Genomic DNA, 16,885 nt, shown 5'->3' on the forward strand with positions numbered 1-16,885 from the left:
TCAGAGAAACAGACAACTTCAGTAGAAACTTACAATTGAGGAAAATGGAGTTAGAAGATAAATAAAGTGTGAGAGAAAGGGATGGAGAGGGAGAGAGAAACAGAGAAAAGATAGGGACTGAGAAAGAGAGAGAGGAAAAAGAGACAGGAAGTTCTTAGTTGAGCAAAGAGAGAGAAAATTTGAACTTGAGAAGTTGCGACTTAGTCCCACTCCGGCCTATCACCCTCACCTTAACCTCCTTCCACCTATCGCATTTCCAACGCCCCTCCCCCAAGTCCCTCCTCCCTATCTTTTATCTTAGCCTGCTTGGCACACTTTCCTCATTCCTGAAGAAGGGCTCATGCCCGAAACGTCAATTCTCCTGCTCCTTGGATGCTGCCTGACCTGCTGCGCTTTTCCAGCAACACATTTTCAGCTCTGATCTCCAGCATCTGCATTCCTCACTTTCACTTCGTCAGCAAAGTCAAGTCAACAGGATGGAAATTAAAAGAGATGGTACAGATATCTATAAGTATGTCAAAACTCTGCCACATTTTGTTGAGAAAGATGTTGAAGCCATCTTTATTTCATTTGAAAAATTGGCTAGGCAGATAGAGTGGTCCAAGGATTTTATGGGTAACGCTAGTTCAAACTAAACTAGTAGGCAGAGCTAGTGAGGTATTTGCTGCACTAGCAGATGAGGTGTCAAGACATTATGAAGAGATTAAACAGGCTATTTTAAGTGCTTATGAATTGGTACCAGAAGCATATAGACAGCAGTTCAGAAACACAAAGAAGGAACCAGGTCAGACTTACGTTGAGTTTGAAAGAATTAAACAGTCATTTTGATCGATGGGTGCGTGCTTTGAAAATAGATAGGACAATTGAGGCTCTAAAAATTATTTTGCTGGAGGAGTTTAAAAACTCACTTTCAGATATGGTAAGAAGTCATTTGGAGAAACAGAAAGTTCAGGAAGGGAGAAGGGGTAGCTGAATTAGCAGAAGAGTACATGTTGGTGCATAAGACAAGCTTCCAGCCAGAATTTCATCCTGTGAGGGACAGAAGTTGGGAGAAGGGGAGATCCTACACAACTAAACCAAGAGTAGAAAGCACTGGTAAGAGTTTATCACAGGATAAAAAAAGAAGCCGAAGAGGGTGGAAAGGAGGTGAAAGTCCTCAGATGTTTTCACTGTAATGGAGTGAGACAGAAAATTACAGTGCCAGTGGTTTCAGATGGGCACTGGGAAAAGGTGTTTTCACTGGCAGACAGTGGGACACATAATGACACAGTGCTGATCATTCAAGAAGGGTAAAGATGTGGGAAAAGATGTGGCAAAAGAAGCTAAGCCAGTGACTTTAGTGAAGGTAATAAAGGAGATCCCAAGAAGAGCTGAGGTGCTGCAGGACAGTGCACAGCCTAGGCAGGGGCTGGGTATGGAGTTAGTACCTGATCTCTACAAAGAATTTACTTAGAAAGAACAGGAAGAAGGGCAAGAAGCTATAATTTTGAGAGATGCAGGATCTAACCAATCGCTGATAGCAAGAGATGAGCGAATATGCACTCTTTCTGATCTGTTACCAAAGAATGTGGTAATTGGTGGGATAGATGGACAGAAATTAAGTGTTCCTCTATGTAAGATCAGGTTGGAGTGCCGAATCAAGACAGGGGAAGTTACAGTGGAATTCAGTTTGTTTTTGGGAATGATTTGGCAGGATCCAAGGTGGGCATGACACCCCTTGTTGTGGAGAAGCCCAAGAAAGACCAAGAAACTGAGGAGTTAAAACAGAAATATCCTGTTATTTTCCCAGACTGTGTGGTAACCCAGATCCCACTATCAGAAGTCACAGCACAAAGCAAAAAGTAAAGGGAAAGGTGAAGGAGTTGAGGTTCAATTAGTGGATATCCTGTTTGATGTAATGGTGCAGGAAAAACCTGAATAGGCAGAGGGTCTGACAAAAGCATTTACTCCTGAAAAGCTAAGAGACTTGCAACAGCTTTCTGAAAGATAGAATCCTAAGGCGGAAATGGAGACCACAGTTGGTTAAAATAGAGGAGAAATGGGCCGAAGTGCACCAGATTGTGTTGCTGGTAGCATACAGACAGGAAGTGTTACAGCTAGCACATGAACTACCTGTAGGAGGTCACCTCAGGATATGGTAGACTCAAGTTAAGTACAAAAATATTTTTATTGGCCTGGATGCGGTTAACTTTTGCCATACGTGTCATACGTGACATATTTAGGTTAGCCACAGGCATTAATAAAACCAGCACTTTTATTGTCAATTCCCATATTTGAGGAACCTTTCACGCGGGTTATAATTGATTTTGTTGGTCCCCTCCCAAGAACTAAAGGCGGAAACCAGGACTTGTTAACCATAATGGATATTTGTACCAGATTTCTGGAGGCAATTCGATTATGGAGTATCAAGGCAAAAAAGGTGATAGAGGAGTTAGTGGCTTTCTTCACACAGTATGGGCTACCCAGAGAGATTCAGTTGGATCAAGGGTCACATTTTTCTGCTAGGCTATTAAGGAGGTCATGGATAGCTTAGGTATACAACACGTAAATCCAGTGTGTATCATTCTGAATCCCAGGGAGCTTTACAAAGGTGGCATCAGACCTTGAAGACCATGTTGAGAGCATATTGTCAGGACTATCCAAATGATTGGAATAAAGGTATCCCATTCGTATTGTTTGCCAATAGAGATGCACTGAATGAATCTACTCAGTTCACTCCCTTTGGAGTTAATATTCAATCATGAAGTGAGAGGCCCTTTGAAATTAATTAAAGAAAAATTGTCAGGAGCAAAGTCTGAGATCTCACACTTAGATTATTAATATGAGGTGAGGAGAGACTAAATCAAGTAGGTGAGTTAGTTAACCAGCACCTAAAGAGGACACAGTGTAGAATGAAGCAGGTGGCAGATAAAAGCTCTGAGACGTGAACATTTTCCTGAGGAGACAACATGTTAGTACTGTTACCATTGATAGGAGATCCCTTCAAAGCCAGGTTTAGTGGTCCCTATCAAATTGAGAAAAAGTTGAGTCAGGTAAACTAATTAGTAAAGATGCCAGATAGAAAAAAAAGTATTCAGTATGTCATGTGAACATGTTGAAACCATGTTATACTAGAGAGAAAGAACTGGAGAAACAGGTGTTAGTTACTGCCCCGCAGAGTGAGGAATCAAATCCAGATGATATGGATTTGATGTGCCTTAAAATAGATCAAAAAGTGAAGAAGTCCTTGAGGAGTGGGATATGTTATTAAGCTATCAGTCTCAGGAGCATAGAACACAATTGAAAGATGTGTTACTGCAGTATAAGGACATATGTAAGAATCAGATGGGGAGGACTAATGCTATTGTACATGAAGTAGATGTATGGAATACTGCTCCAATAAAACAACACCCTAATCTGCTTAATCCTTTCAAAGCCAGACAAGTCCACATGGAAGTGGAAGCCATGCTCGATGAAGACATCGTCGAACCAAGCCAGAGCAAGTAGAGTTCGCCAATTGTCTTAGTACTCAAACTGATCAGACTCAACGATTCCACGTGGATTATCGGAAAGTCAATGCCGTTACAAAATCAGACTGTTATCCAATTCCTAGATTGGAGGACTGTATCGAGAAAGTCGGACAAGCCGGTTACATCACGAAGTTGGACTTAATGCTTGGTTACTGGCAGGTACCTTCATCAGAGGCGATGAAAGAAATTTCTGCATTTGTAACCCCAAATGGGCTATATCAGTTTAAAGTGAAGGCCTTTGGAATGAAGAAGGCACCCGCCACACTCCAAAGACCCATGAAAGGAGTTGTGGCTGGGTTAACAAATTGTGCAGTCTATTTGTACAACATAGTGATCTTTAGTAAGTCCTGGAAAGATTACATGGTCCAGCTGGCGGAGCCCTTTGAAAAACTACAAGAAGCAAAACTAGTGATCGACTTAAATAAAACTGAATTTGCGAAAGCAGAGGCGACGTTCTTGGGACGTAACATGGAAGGTTGTCCCCACAGAATGCAAAGACGAAGGCCATCAAGGAATTTCCATGTTCAACTTTGAAGAAAGAGGTGCTGTGATTCTTAGGACTCAGCAGATTCTATTGGAGGTTTGTTCTAAACTTCAGTGGTGTAGTGCCACCATTAACCGATTTGCTGCAGAAGAACACAAAGTTTCGGTGGACAGAACAATGCCAGGAAGCATTCGACCATTTGAAAGCCATATTAACCACCAAACCAGTTTTAGGTACAACAAAATATTCTAAACCTTTTAAAGTCACCATCAATGCCAGTGACAAAGGAGTTGGAGCTCTAATCCTACAGGAAGATGAGGATGAGATTGAACTGCCAATTGGTTACTTTTTGAAGAAGATCAATATCCACCAGAGGAAATACTCCACAACTGAAAAGGAACTATTGAGTTTGGTACTGGCCTTATAGCATTTTAACATGTATGTCACGAACAATGTGTTGGAAACGGTTTTGTACATAGGTCACAATCTGCTTACATTCTTAGAACACTTTAAAGACAAAAATGAGACTATTTCACTGGAGACTTACGTTACCGATTTTTAATTTAAAAATCATACACGTTGCAAGTCGGAAGAATATAATCGCAGATTAGGGTTATCGTGTATTCAACTGATAGAGTTCAGATAACTTTTGTCTTTATTTAATATTTTATTAGGTATATGGGAAGACATTAAGGTGAACTTATCTCAAAGTTATCTGTATGTTAGGGTAATGCATTTAAAAGTAAAAATATGAAGCCATTTTTTCATTATGATGGTTCATTGTTTTCTTAATGGAGGGTTGTTTTGAAGCTATGGGTATACTGTACCTTCAAGAGAGTTAAAAGCAACAGAACTACCTGACAGAACCAAATGTTCTGAAAAGAAATATAATGTAACATTTGGTCAAACAATTTGATTAGATGGTTGCCTGGAAACGACAAAGCAGATTTGAATTAGGCCAATCAATTTAAATTATACCTCGGAAAATACAAACACCAATCCAGTTTGATTTTAGTATATTGGCAATCTTAAAAGCTGATAACACAATCCAATGCTTTGGGGGGGGGGGGGTATAAGATCAGGGAAAATTGAACAGTTGAGAGCAGATCTGCCAAGCCAATGACATCTGAACACTGCCCAGAAAATAGCCCTCTTAAAAGGTACCTTTATCGATCAGTAACCTGTGAAGCAAACTCCCCAAGAAGAAAAGAACACAGGAATTCAAAGAAAACTGAAAGCTGCCTGGTTTTGAAATAAGTTTTTTTAATCTTAATTGGGAGTTTTATCAGACTAGTATTATAGAAGATAGGTTAGAGGAAGGAATTGTAACTTAATTATTCTCTGTTATACTTTAAGAAATAAATAATTGTTAATTTTTACTTTAAATAGTTCTTGGCCTATTGAATTTGCACAGACTACTGCATGGGATGCATCTTTTCTGTGTTGCTGTGTTTTTTAAAATTAAGCATGAGAGTCTTCCCGTGTTGTAACAGATATAAAGCTCACCAGCTTATAATTTCCTGGATTGCCCTTTTTAAACAAAGGAACAACATTCTAGATTAAAGTGGTGCTGGAAAAGCACAGCAGTTCAGGCAGCATCCGAGGAGCAGTAAAATCGACGTTCCTGATGAAGGGCTTTTGCCCGAAACATCGATTTTACTGCTCCTTGGATGCTGCCTGAACTGCTGTGTTTTTCCAGCACCACTCTAATCTAGACTCTGGTTTCCAGCATCTGCAGTCATTGTTTTTACCAAAGGAACAACATTGGCTATTCTCCAGTCTTCTGGAACCTCAATTGTGGTTAAAGATGATACAATTATCTCGGTCAAATCCCCAGTAATCTCTTCCATTGTCTCCCTCCAATATCCTGGGATCCAGCCCTGCAGGCCTTGGGTACTTACCTACCTTCATTTTTTCCAAGACACCCAACACCTCTGCTTTCTTAATATCTAGAACATCAATATACACCTCTCTAACCTTATTATCCATCTTCTTCTCATTGGTGAATACCAATGCGAAGTACTTAAGCACCTCACCCAATTCGTCTAGTTCCACGCATAAATTCCCTCCCCTGTCCTCGAGTGGACCTATTGTTTTCCTAGCTACTCTCTTTACCCGATGCATGATTCAGTGAAACTAATTATTCCAAGGCTGTTGCTCAGCTAGTCTTCTGACTCTACCAATTTTGGCAAAGGTGCCAGACGCTAATGAGGAGGACTTTGCAAAGTCAATTGGGCAATGTGCACCTTTGTTGATTCCAATGTCGGTGGTTCATCCAGTTTAATTCTTATTCAACCTGTCACAGTTTAGCACAATATCTTGCCAAATCATTTCAGAGGGTAGTTTACGATTAACCAGACTGCAGTGGGTCTCAGTCACAATAGGATAGAGTAGGTAGGGACAATACATTAGCAAATCAAATGGATTTTTGTGATCATCATTACTGAGACCAGATTTTTGATGCACATTTACTACTTGATTGAGATTCTCCCCAATGGTGAGGAACAATTTGACTTGTGTTTCTGGAGTATTATTGGTGGCTAGAATACTAGCCAAGTAACAGTACCACTGCACTACTGTACCCTCACATAATGCACAATTTGGTTTATGAGATACTGCGTCAAAACTGTAAAACATAGGTTCTGATGTATTGCTGTAAGGACATAGTGCTCTAGGTACCTACCTTAATTTGAGTTTCTGCAGGTGTTGGAGCAAGAAAAGGAGGCTGCCCGACTAACATTTCAAAGAGGATAACTCCCACACTCCACCAGTCACAAAGTTGAGTGTATCCTGTAAAACAGACACCATTACCCAAGACAATCCCCAATTGTGAGTCAAAACTTAAGTACCTGAGATGAGAATAGAGCAGTAAACTTTTATTTATTTCAAACATTAGCTAAAACTGACAGACCAGTTAAGTCAAATGTTTCTATTTCTAAACCAGTTTTGTTTACAATGTCCAACAGAATTGGTCTGCTGTAAAATCTGTATACAAATGATAACTGTGATAGATATTATTTGATATATCGTTAAAAAGCATTTGTCAAAGTTTTCCATTTTGCATTCATCAGGACAATTCATAAAAATATCCACATGAAGGGAAAGTATACTGTATTTGAGAAGCATGCTGATTGGTAGAGGCAGTGCCATGGACAATGCTTCAGTTAATGACGACTAAAACTTAACTAACAGGCTACCAATCTTTCAGAGAAAATTATTTTTGTACTCCTCTTCCTTATGGCATTTTAAGCTTTTTTTACATCAAATCACATCACAGACAAAGTATAACATTTGGTACCAACTAATTGTTTTGAAAATTGCTTACTTAGTCGGGTAGTTCATTGTGATATGACATATCTTATACGAGCTATCATTGACTATCTATTATTTGGTATGAATTCCTGATGCATCCAACAAAATCAAAGATCATTTAACATGGAAACATTTCTCTCCTTCAAACACCAATGCTGCACAGCAATGCTACATTTCTGCACAAGTGTTTGTTGCTTTACTGAGTGGTGGCTTTGCCATGTACTTAACCAATTTGACCTTAATTATGTCCATGTCATAATCCATAATTCATGTGATAGGAGATTCCAGATTTGAACCACACTCTGAATAAGTATGCTTTTCCTCAATTCCTTAATAGTGGCTCTCTCTTAATTATGGTCTTCAGTTTTAGATTCTTAAAATTAAACCACTTGATAATCTTAAAGTCCCTGATCAGTTCATCCTTTAGCCTTCTTTTTTTTTTCTGGAGAAAATATCCGAGAATATTCTTGGTTTGGCTACAAATTCTTAGAAGCTCCAAAATGTAAAACGACTTTTTTTTGTTCCCCAGGTACATTAGGTTGATGACTCATCCTTGGTTTTCTGGCTGGTTTTGGGCCATTGCTGTTGTTGTAATCTTCTTTGTTCTATAGGAGTTGAGCAATGTCCTCCCCTATTATTGGAGACAAGCCCTTTCCAATGGCATTATTGTGAAACTGTAAGGGTTAGATAATGACCTGAAAGTACAAGTGCACAATTACACGTGGATTTTTGTGAAAGTACAAGTCTGTCCTTTTTAGGTGGTTTGCATTTCAGATTATTTTGACAAATGGAGGGGAGGGAGGAAAATCAGTCCTCACAAGGATGCTTTCAATTTACCATGGACTGGACTTTTCCATTTGAAATATCATGGCATTATCCCCATCATGGTCCAGACAGAATTACCTTGTATGATCACCTGCTTCTCATCTCATTACTTATGCAAGTGAGATGTGGGTTGTGTCATTTGGCAAAACACATGGTGAGTGATATGAAAGTGCTTGCTACTAATGGCAGCTTCAGGCATCCATGGCACCATATTTAAACACCCAGTTGACACCACTTCAGACTATGCAAGTCAGGACCTTCCCCTTACATGTGGTGTCTACCTCTTAACACATGACACAAAAACAAATGAAGTTGTTTTCTCACTTCACAGAGAAAGATCTGGAGGTGCTTTTGGATTCAGTGATGGTGAGAAGCTCAGTCTTGTTCTGTCTGACCATAAAAAAAAGGCTACCCTGCCCGATCTGGTATGGACAGATTTGCAATACTGATTTCCTGTCCTCCACAAGGGGTAGGAGCACCATCATTTTCCTGCTACCTCACAGGTACAGTACCATTACTCATTACAACTGTGCCACTGCATATGTATCTCATGAAGGATGATGGACTATAACCCTCATCATCACATGTATTATGCCTACTCAAGGGCTTGCATCACTTCATCCATTACTATTAATAACCCTGTCTACCTCTGCACTTCCCACTCACTCAATAGAGACACCTCACCATCTCTTGTGCTCATGCATGATCACTAACTGCTATTGTATCCACTCCCATCGTATTCAATCTTTCTCTACTTCGTAAGGAAAAACTGGCACACGCCCAAGTGAAGAAGTCCAAGACTATCGGGGAGCTGGCACACATCACCTATCAAGAGATTGCCAGGGAAAACCAAGACTGCGTATAACGTGGCGGGGGGGGGGGGGGGGGGGGAAATAATGGCCAAACAGCACAAAAATCAAGCTCCTCTCTGATTGGCTTGCCCATAGGAGGCAGAGGGTTGTGGTGGATGGATGTTTTTTTTTAGCTGGAGGTCTGTAACTACTGGTGTTCCACAGGGATCCATACTGGGACCTCTGCTAATTGTATATGTATAAATGACTTGGATGAAAACGTACATGGGTGGGTAAGTACACTTGCAGATGACAAAGATCCGTGGACTTGTAGATAGTGTAGAAGGTGGTGAAAGGATACAGCGGGATGATGCAAATATGGTGGAGAAATGGCAGATGGAGTTTAATCTGGGTAATCATGAGGTGCTGCACTTTGGGAGATCAAATGTTAAGGAAAAGTATACAGTTAATGGCAGGGTCCTGAATAGCATTAATGTACAGAGGAACCTTGGGGTCAAGTCCACAGCTCCCTGAAAGTGGCCACACGAGTAGATAGAGTAATGAAGGCATATGGCATGCTTGCCCTTACTGGTTGGGGCATTTAGCATAAGAGTCAGGATGTCATGTTGTACCTTTAAAAGACTTTGGTTTGGCTACACTTAAAGTATTGCATTCACTTCTAGTTGTGACATCACAGGAAGGATATGGAGAATTTGGAAAGGGTGCAGAAGAGGCTGATCAAGATGCTGCATGGATGATAGGGCATGTGCTATAAAGGAGAGGCTAGAAAAATTATGGTTGTTTTCTGTGGAGCTTCAGAGGCTGATGAGACTTGACAAAAGTCTTTAAAATTATGAAATGCATGGATAGGTCTGACAGTCAGAATTTTCTTTTCCCCCAGAGTTAAAATGTCTAGGGGACATGCAGTTAAGGTGAGAGGGGGCAATTCAAAGTAGATGTAAGGGCCAAATGTCTTTTTTTACAGAATGGTAGAAGTCTGGAACATGCTGCCAGGGGTGATGGTGTTGGCAGATATGATAGGGATATTTAAAGGGCTTTTAGATAAACACATGAATATGCAAGGAATGGAGGGATGTGGACTAAGGGTGGGCAGAAGGAAGTAGTTTAATTTGGCATTATGTTTGGCACAATACCATAAGCCAAACGGCCTGTTCCTGTGCTGTACTGTCCTATGTTCCAGTAAATATATTTTGATATTTCTGATAATCGCATGTGATGTCTTTATGGCAATTACCTTGGAGACCCCAGGTCCAGCAGAATGCCCAGTAGTTGCCAAATATGCAATCAGGCATGCAATTTGTTAAATTAACTATGGGTCTCAGCATCGATGGCATGGTAAAAGGGGGAAGAGGATCTTTGACCTCACACCATCATCTTTCTCTCAAGGAAGCTAGATAGTGGCAGCAGGAGCTCACAGGGTGGAATAGTAACACAAAGGCATCGCAGAAGCTTCTGCTTAGAACACTCCAGAGATGGTCAGTTCCTATACCTCTCCACTGTCAACAACAGGTCAAGCATAGGAGAAGCTTGCAGCTGGGCAGAAGACTCAACATGCATGAGCTCTCTAGGTAGAGAACACCCACTGCAATATCACCCAAGTATTCTAATGTCAATAGGACCAACAACTGAGCAGACTACCTCAAAAGCAGCTGTGGGGTTCTGCCTTACACCTAGGCATTGTGGAAAGGAACAGATATTTTTTTTAAAATCACTTAGGGCACGTGAGTGGCATCATTGTAAAAATGACTTCTATGTTGTCCATATATTTTCATTTGTATTGTTACAATGTCTGTAGTAGTTTTTCACTTTGAGACCTGCTTAAGTCAGATCAATGGAAAAGGTGAAGAGCCTCTTCACAAGTCTCGTAAGCTGCTGCAAGTTCTGTCTCAAGTAACCAAGTCCTTGCTTGTACATAGCTCCTTCTGTCCAGGATCCTTGAAACTTAACTTTGTGGATTGCAGCCAAGGCATTTCACATTATTTTGGAGACTACTGAGGCTAAGGACAACGTATAATGAAGGTACCAGACCCAGGCGGAATATATCTTTAGACACTCTACTTATCCTCTATGTCTTAGTAGGAAAAAGCAGTTCCTTTTTTCAAGGAAGTATTGTTATGTTCAAGGACTGTGAATATTCAATTGACAGCTCCCATGTAAAATCCTTCTTGGCATAACAAGTCCAGAGAGAGAGAGAGAGAGAGGAGGTGCTTGAATCACTGACTTTTGCAGGTTACATGTTGTTGTAGAGAATGCTCAATTATTATCAAAGCAACATTACAGTCTCAATGCATTCGTAAGCAGTGGAAGATAGAGATGAAGGAAGAGTCAAAAGGAGCTTTATCAGGATCAGTGTCAACCTGGTGGTTCTCTTGAGGGACTGGACTATAGAAGACTCATATACCATATCCTCCTCACAGATGGTTTCACAGCTAAATAACATCAATGCTATAGGACATATATGAACTATCTCGCTAATGGCACATAGTGCTTAGTTGCTTTACTATGTATTCAGTTGAAATAACATTTCACTTGCAAGAGTAACACCACTTAATCTCCAAGAACCAATATGAAGAATAGCAAACAAACAAGTTAGCCATTTCCTTTAAACTAAGCAACAGGTTGCCAATCAGATGAGCAACTTAAATGTGCAATCAAATTCTGAAACTAGCTTAGGCATCCAGGAAGCAGGTGGTAACAAAGCTTGTCTCTGGCCTCTCAGGCTCTCTAAATCTTTGGTTTATCTTCTTCTTATGGCCAGCCTACCTGGACATTCTCCTGCTCCTCAGTCTCAACTTCATCCTCAGAGGTTTGCCCACAGTCCATCATTTAATTTGTATTCAGGATAACCTCTCAATTTCTATTTCCAAATTCCACTAAACTGGTCCAAGCTAATAAATCACATTTACATTGAGGGTGATGTAATGTCCCACTACGACTCAAGGTGGAAAAGTGAGCATCATTGTAGCTTAGCTCTACATTGTCTGTGGATTTTTTTGTGTCATAAAACTGTTTTGGAATAGGTATCCCCGGTCTCCAAGCAGCTATTCCTGTATGGGCCAAGGATCTTGGTAAAAGACAGGTGTCAGTGAGTGTTCTATTGCATGGTATGACATTTCCTTGGATATATCTTCGATGCACTTAAAACTGGAGGGTTTTTGCAGGGGACCCCAATTGCTCCCTAAAATGACTTTCAGCACAAACATTAAGGGCAGCTGTAACCTTTAAAGCTACTAGGATCAGACTGCCAACCCAGTCATTGAAAGCATGAGTCCTTGTATAGCAGCTGGCACAGCTCAGAAATGATGAATTGGAACATCCTTAATCTTCTGTGACATTACCATTCTATCATTTGCAGCTAATTGTAGTGAAGTGAATAATCCTGCTTGTCATCTTTCCTCTCCACCTCTTGTCCTGCTGCTTCTTGCTCTGGAACATTTGCAGCAGCTGCTAACATTTGATGATTTTTACTGGGCTCAAAGTTCTTGCATCCGTTACCTCCTTCACCACTTCCTTCTAAGAGGAGCAACGCTACAAGAAATGCAGGAATGGCATCTACCAGTTAAGCTCTGTTAGTAAATGATCTGTGAGAGAAGTCAGAGAAATTACATGGTGTTTTTGCCTAACTCTTCACATCTTTAACAATCAAACTGCATATTATGCCCTCACACATCGAGGTTTCCCAAAGAGGTCGTTGGCACGTCAATGAGGTATGTGAGCTTACCACATACGTAATTAGCAAAGTGTCTGTGTTCCACAGGATGTAAGCTCCTGCCAGGAGACCACCATGAAACTAGACGAAACTGAGTACTGCAGATGCTGGAAATCAGAGTCAAGATTAGAGTTGTGCTGGAAAAGCATAGCAGTTCAGGCAGCACCTGAGGGGAAAATTTCTGATGAAGGGCTTTTGCCTGAAACATAGATTTTCCTGCTCCTCAGATGGTGCCTGACCTGCTGTGTTTTTCCAGCACCACTCTAATCTTCACCATGAAACTAGTCCATTGCTGCTCTCCCCCCCCTCCCCCAAACCCCCCACAAACTTTCCACCACATCAAAGTCTATGCCTTTGCAGACTGGTGTTTCTGTGTGAGGACATGGCTGATTTGGGTTGTTTTCCAGTACATTCTACAGATTTTCATGGTCAATTGGAAACAACAGGTTTCACTTTAAATTTTTTTATTACAATGCTTGTTGAGCTTGTCTTACAGTCATATTATCTCCCTCTCCACAGATGCTGTCAGACCTGTTAAGTTTCTCTTTTCTCTTCTAACTTTATATAAATACATGTTCTGTGTGCCTTGAATGGTAGGGAAGTGAAAGTGTCATGAATCACAGTACTCGTACTCCTTAATGTTGATAAATTTGTTCCCATTTTATTTGTTCTTGAGATGCTGGCATCACTGGTGAGCCCAGAATTTGTTGCGTATCTGTAATTGTCTTGCAGATGGTGGTGGTAAGCTGCCTTCTTGAACCACTGCAATTTTTGGGTACTGGGTACACACTCCATACTGATAGAAAGTGATTCATGAAGGAATGTGATGTAATTCTAGGTCTGAGTGGTGTGTGGCTTGAAAGGGAACTTGCAATTGATGATTTTTCCATGTGTCTGCTGTCTTGTCCTTCTAGGTGGTAGAAGTCCCAGATTTGAAAGATGCTGCGATGGAACTCTGATGAGTTGTTGCAGTGCGTCTTGTAGACATTACGCATGCTGGCTCTGTGGATCAGTGGTGGAAAGCATGAATATTGAAGGTGCTGGACAGGATGACAATCAAGCATGCTTTTTCCTGGATGGTGTCAAGCCTCTGCAGTGCTGCTGGAACTGCAGCAATCCTAATAAATGAAAAATATTCAAGTCACATTCTGACCTGTGCCTTGAGGACACAGGCAGTGTTCTTTTTAAGCTGTGCAGCTGCTTGGAGGGTGTTGATTCATATGTGGATCCATTGATTTCTGGTTCCAGAAACTGCTACTGCACATGAATCTTGGAGGTCTATTCAATTGCAGGAGAAGTTATAGGAAATGTAGTTGACTAGAGGGAAGCTACTTGACACATAATTCTTAAGCTCAAATCTGTTTCTATAGTCTTTATATTTATACAGCTGGTCCATTTTGGTTCCTGGTCAATGGTATTCAGTTGTGGAAAACCTCTTGGCACAAAGTCTAGCATAAGTAATGTAAGTTATGTTAATAAAAAAAAACTGGAAAAATTATTGAGATTAAAAGCAAAAATATCTTAGATCTAATGGCCTATATTCTAAAGTTTTAACAAATGCCTACAAGAATAGTAATACATTGACTCAGATCTTTCAAAATTTTTTCAATCATTTGTAATACCACAGATTGTAAGAAAACAAATATAATATTTCTATTCAAGGAAGGACAGAAAGAAAAGTGAGAACTCTAAATTTGTTTAACTTAAAGTCAATTTTCTGGGAAATACTGGAGTTCATTTATAGGAGTTAGGACATCATGCTGCAGTTGTTCAGGACGTTGATGAGGACACTTTCGGAATACAGTGTACCGTTCTGGTTGCCCTGCTTTAGGAAGGATATTATTAAATTGGAGAGGGTTCAGAAAAGATTTACTGTACAAGGATGTTGCCGGGACTGGAGGGCTTGAGTTATAAGGATAGGTCGAGACGCTGACCTTTGAAGGTTGAGGGGTGACCCGAAAGAAATTTATAAAATCATGAAGGGAATAGCAAAAGGTCCGTTCCCTAGGGTAGGCGAGTTCAAAACTAAGATGAGAGGAGAAAGATTTAAAAGGGACTTGAGGGGCAACACTTTCACACAGAGGATAGCTCCTATGTGGAATGAATTGCCAAAGGAAGTGGTAGATGAAGGTACAACTACAACATCTAAAAGACATTGGGACAAGTACATGAATGGTCAAGTGCAGGCAAATGGGACTAGCTTAGTTTAGGAAACTTGGTTGCATGGATGAGTTAGACTAAAGAGTCTGTTTCTGTACCGTATCACTCTATGACTCTAAATGGTAACAGGTCAGTATTGTAAACTCCAAGCCCCTTGTATCTCTTGCTGCTATTGTACGTAGGTCTGGTAAAATCACAGCCAAAGCACTGTGTACTGTTCCAGACTATGTCTATTGCTGAATTCCACTGGTGAACCCATTAAAATTGGAGGAGGCTGGAGAAGTGGATTTTTGATAGTTTGAACAAAGGTGCACAGAGTACCACTTGTCAAAGTTTTGACACTCGACAGTTTTTGCTGATGGAAGAGTGTCTTTTTTCATGCAATCTTCCTTCTTACATAATGAGGATTGTAAGGCAGCCACTGGAACCTGGGAGGCCCAGTAGTTTTTGTGGTCACTCTGATGGGCTTCTGTTGGAATTAGGGTGGAGTTTGCTAAAATGTCTGCAGAATTTTGATTCAGTACTTTGCTACTATATATTTATTTTAAAAATATACTGAAACCAAACAAACATTATAAACACTAACCTTTTCGTAGCAGAACCTCAGGAGCTATGTAGTTTGGAGTTCCAACTAATGAGTGGGCTAGGCATCTGTGGTGTTGTCGGACAGCCCTCTGTTCAAGGGTCTTTAATCTGTCACCGCACTTACAGTCAGACAAATCTCCCCAGAGATCACTTGGTTCCATACTATCCTGTCTCACATGGCTCCCTTTTTATACATTGGAAAATAAAACAAATGAATACAAAATTCCTGTCATATTTAATAATCAACTTTGATAGCAAAACATTTTATTCATAATTCTAATTATTTTATATTAACCTAAGACTAGATGCTTAACTCTGGCAAATGAATTAAGAAAATTTAAGCCTCTTGTCAGATACAGACATGATCTTACTAAATTGGATTAATTACAATAATTACATACTGGTAGTAAATATGAATAATTTCAAAATGGCATACGTTTTTCAATTCTACTGCATTCAGATTCATTCCATATATTACCTTCCATTTAAAAGACTGACACATCTATCTATCCTCAGATTAAGAAATACAGGGTATTGGTTGTATTTGTCTTAAGGAATACAAAAAGAGTAGGCTATTCAGCCTTTCATATCTGCTCTGCTAGTCAATTGGATTATCATTGATCATCTACAGCAACACCACTTTCCTACACTATCTTCATATCACATGACACCATGTTTCCAGAAGACTTCTGGTTTGAACACATTCAATAATTGTACTTCCAAGTCTTCTGGGCTGGAAAATTCCAAAAATTGAAGAAATTCCTCTTTATCTCAATCTCAAATGGCCCATCCTTTTCCTGAGGTTTTGTCCCATGGTTTTTTTATTCACAACCATGGAAAATGTCTCATCTATTTTCACCTGCCACATATTATCAGATTTTGAAAATTTCAGTCAGGCCATCCCTCATTTTGCACAACTCTAGGGAATCCAGACCTTCTCAATCTCTTCTCAATAAATAATCCCACTTTCTGAGGAATTGTCAAATGAATTTATGTTGCAAACCCTCTCTGGCAAGTATTCCCCTACTGAGAGAAGAAGACTGAAACTGGACACAATATTTCAGGTGAAACCTCACAAAGGCTTTATACAATCACAACAAGACATTTTTTGCTTCTATACTCAAATCCTCGTGCAATGAAGGCCAACACACCATTTGTATTCCTAATGGTTTGCTGAACCTACATGATAACTTTTAGTGACTCATGAGAAAGGATACAACAGGTGTCTTTGGATATCTGTACCTCTCAACCTCTCCAGTTAAGTAATATTTTGCCTATTTTTTTGTTCCACGTGCCATGTGGAACAAAATGTTATAGGAAATCAGGATTGGTATCTTTCCTCACATATGCCTCTTCGTATAATTCCAATCTTGTGCTAATGCCTCAGAAGTTATAATATTTGTCTCTTGAAGCAATGTAATTAACCCATAAAATAATTTATCTAGTTAAACAAAGATTGTGGCAGAAAATTGAGAGAAAAACAAAGAGA

The 16,885-nt window shown here is 40.0% G+C and overlaps 1 protein-coding gene across 5 annotated transcripts in view; it reads right to left on the reverse strand.

Annotated features, from left to right (window-relative positions):
- Window positions 1-16,885, reverse strand: part of xpo4 (exportin 4) — a 245,986-nt gene that overhangs the window by 161,810 nt on the left and 67,291 nt on the right. Inside the window, exons 6-7 of one of the 5 annotated variants that reach the window (XM_060826081.1) lie at window positions 15,398-15,580; window positions 6,677-6,783 (exon numbers count right to left, since the gene is read on the reverse strand). The exons of the other annotated variants lie outside the window; for them this stretch is intronic. Coding sequence (XP_060682064.1) covers window positions 6,677-6,783; window positions 15,398-15,580 — 290 coding nt within the window. The remainder of the gene's footprint in view (window positions 1-6,676; window positions 6,784-15,397; window positions 15,581-16,885) is intronic. 5 annotated transcript variants of the gene reach the window in all.

This window comes from Hemiscyllium ocellatum, chromosome 6, assembly GCF_020745735.1.
Source record: "Hemiscyllium ocellatum isolate sHemOce1 chromosome 6, sHemOce1.pat.X.cur, whole genome shotgun sequence".
NCBI lineage: Eukaryota > Metazoa > Chordata > Chondrichthyes > Orectolobiformes > Hemiscylliidae > Hemiscyllium > Hemiscyllium ocellatum.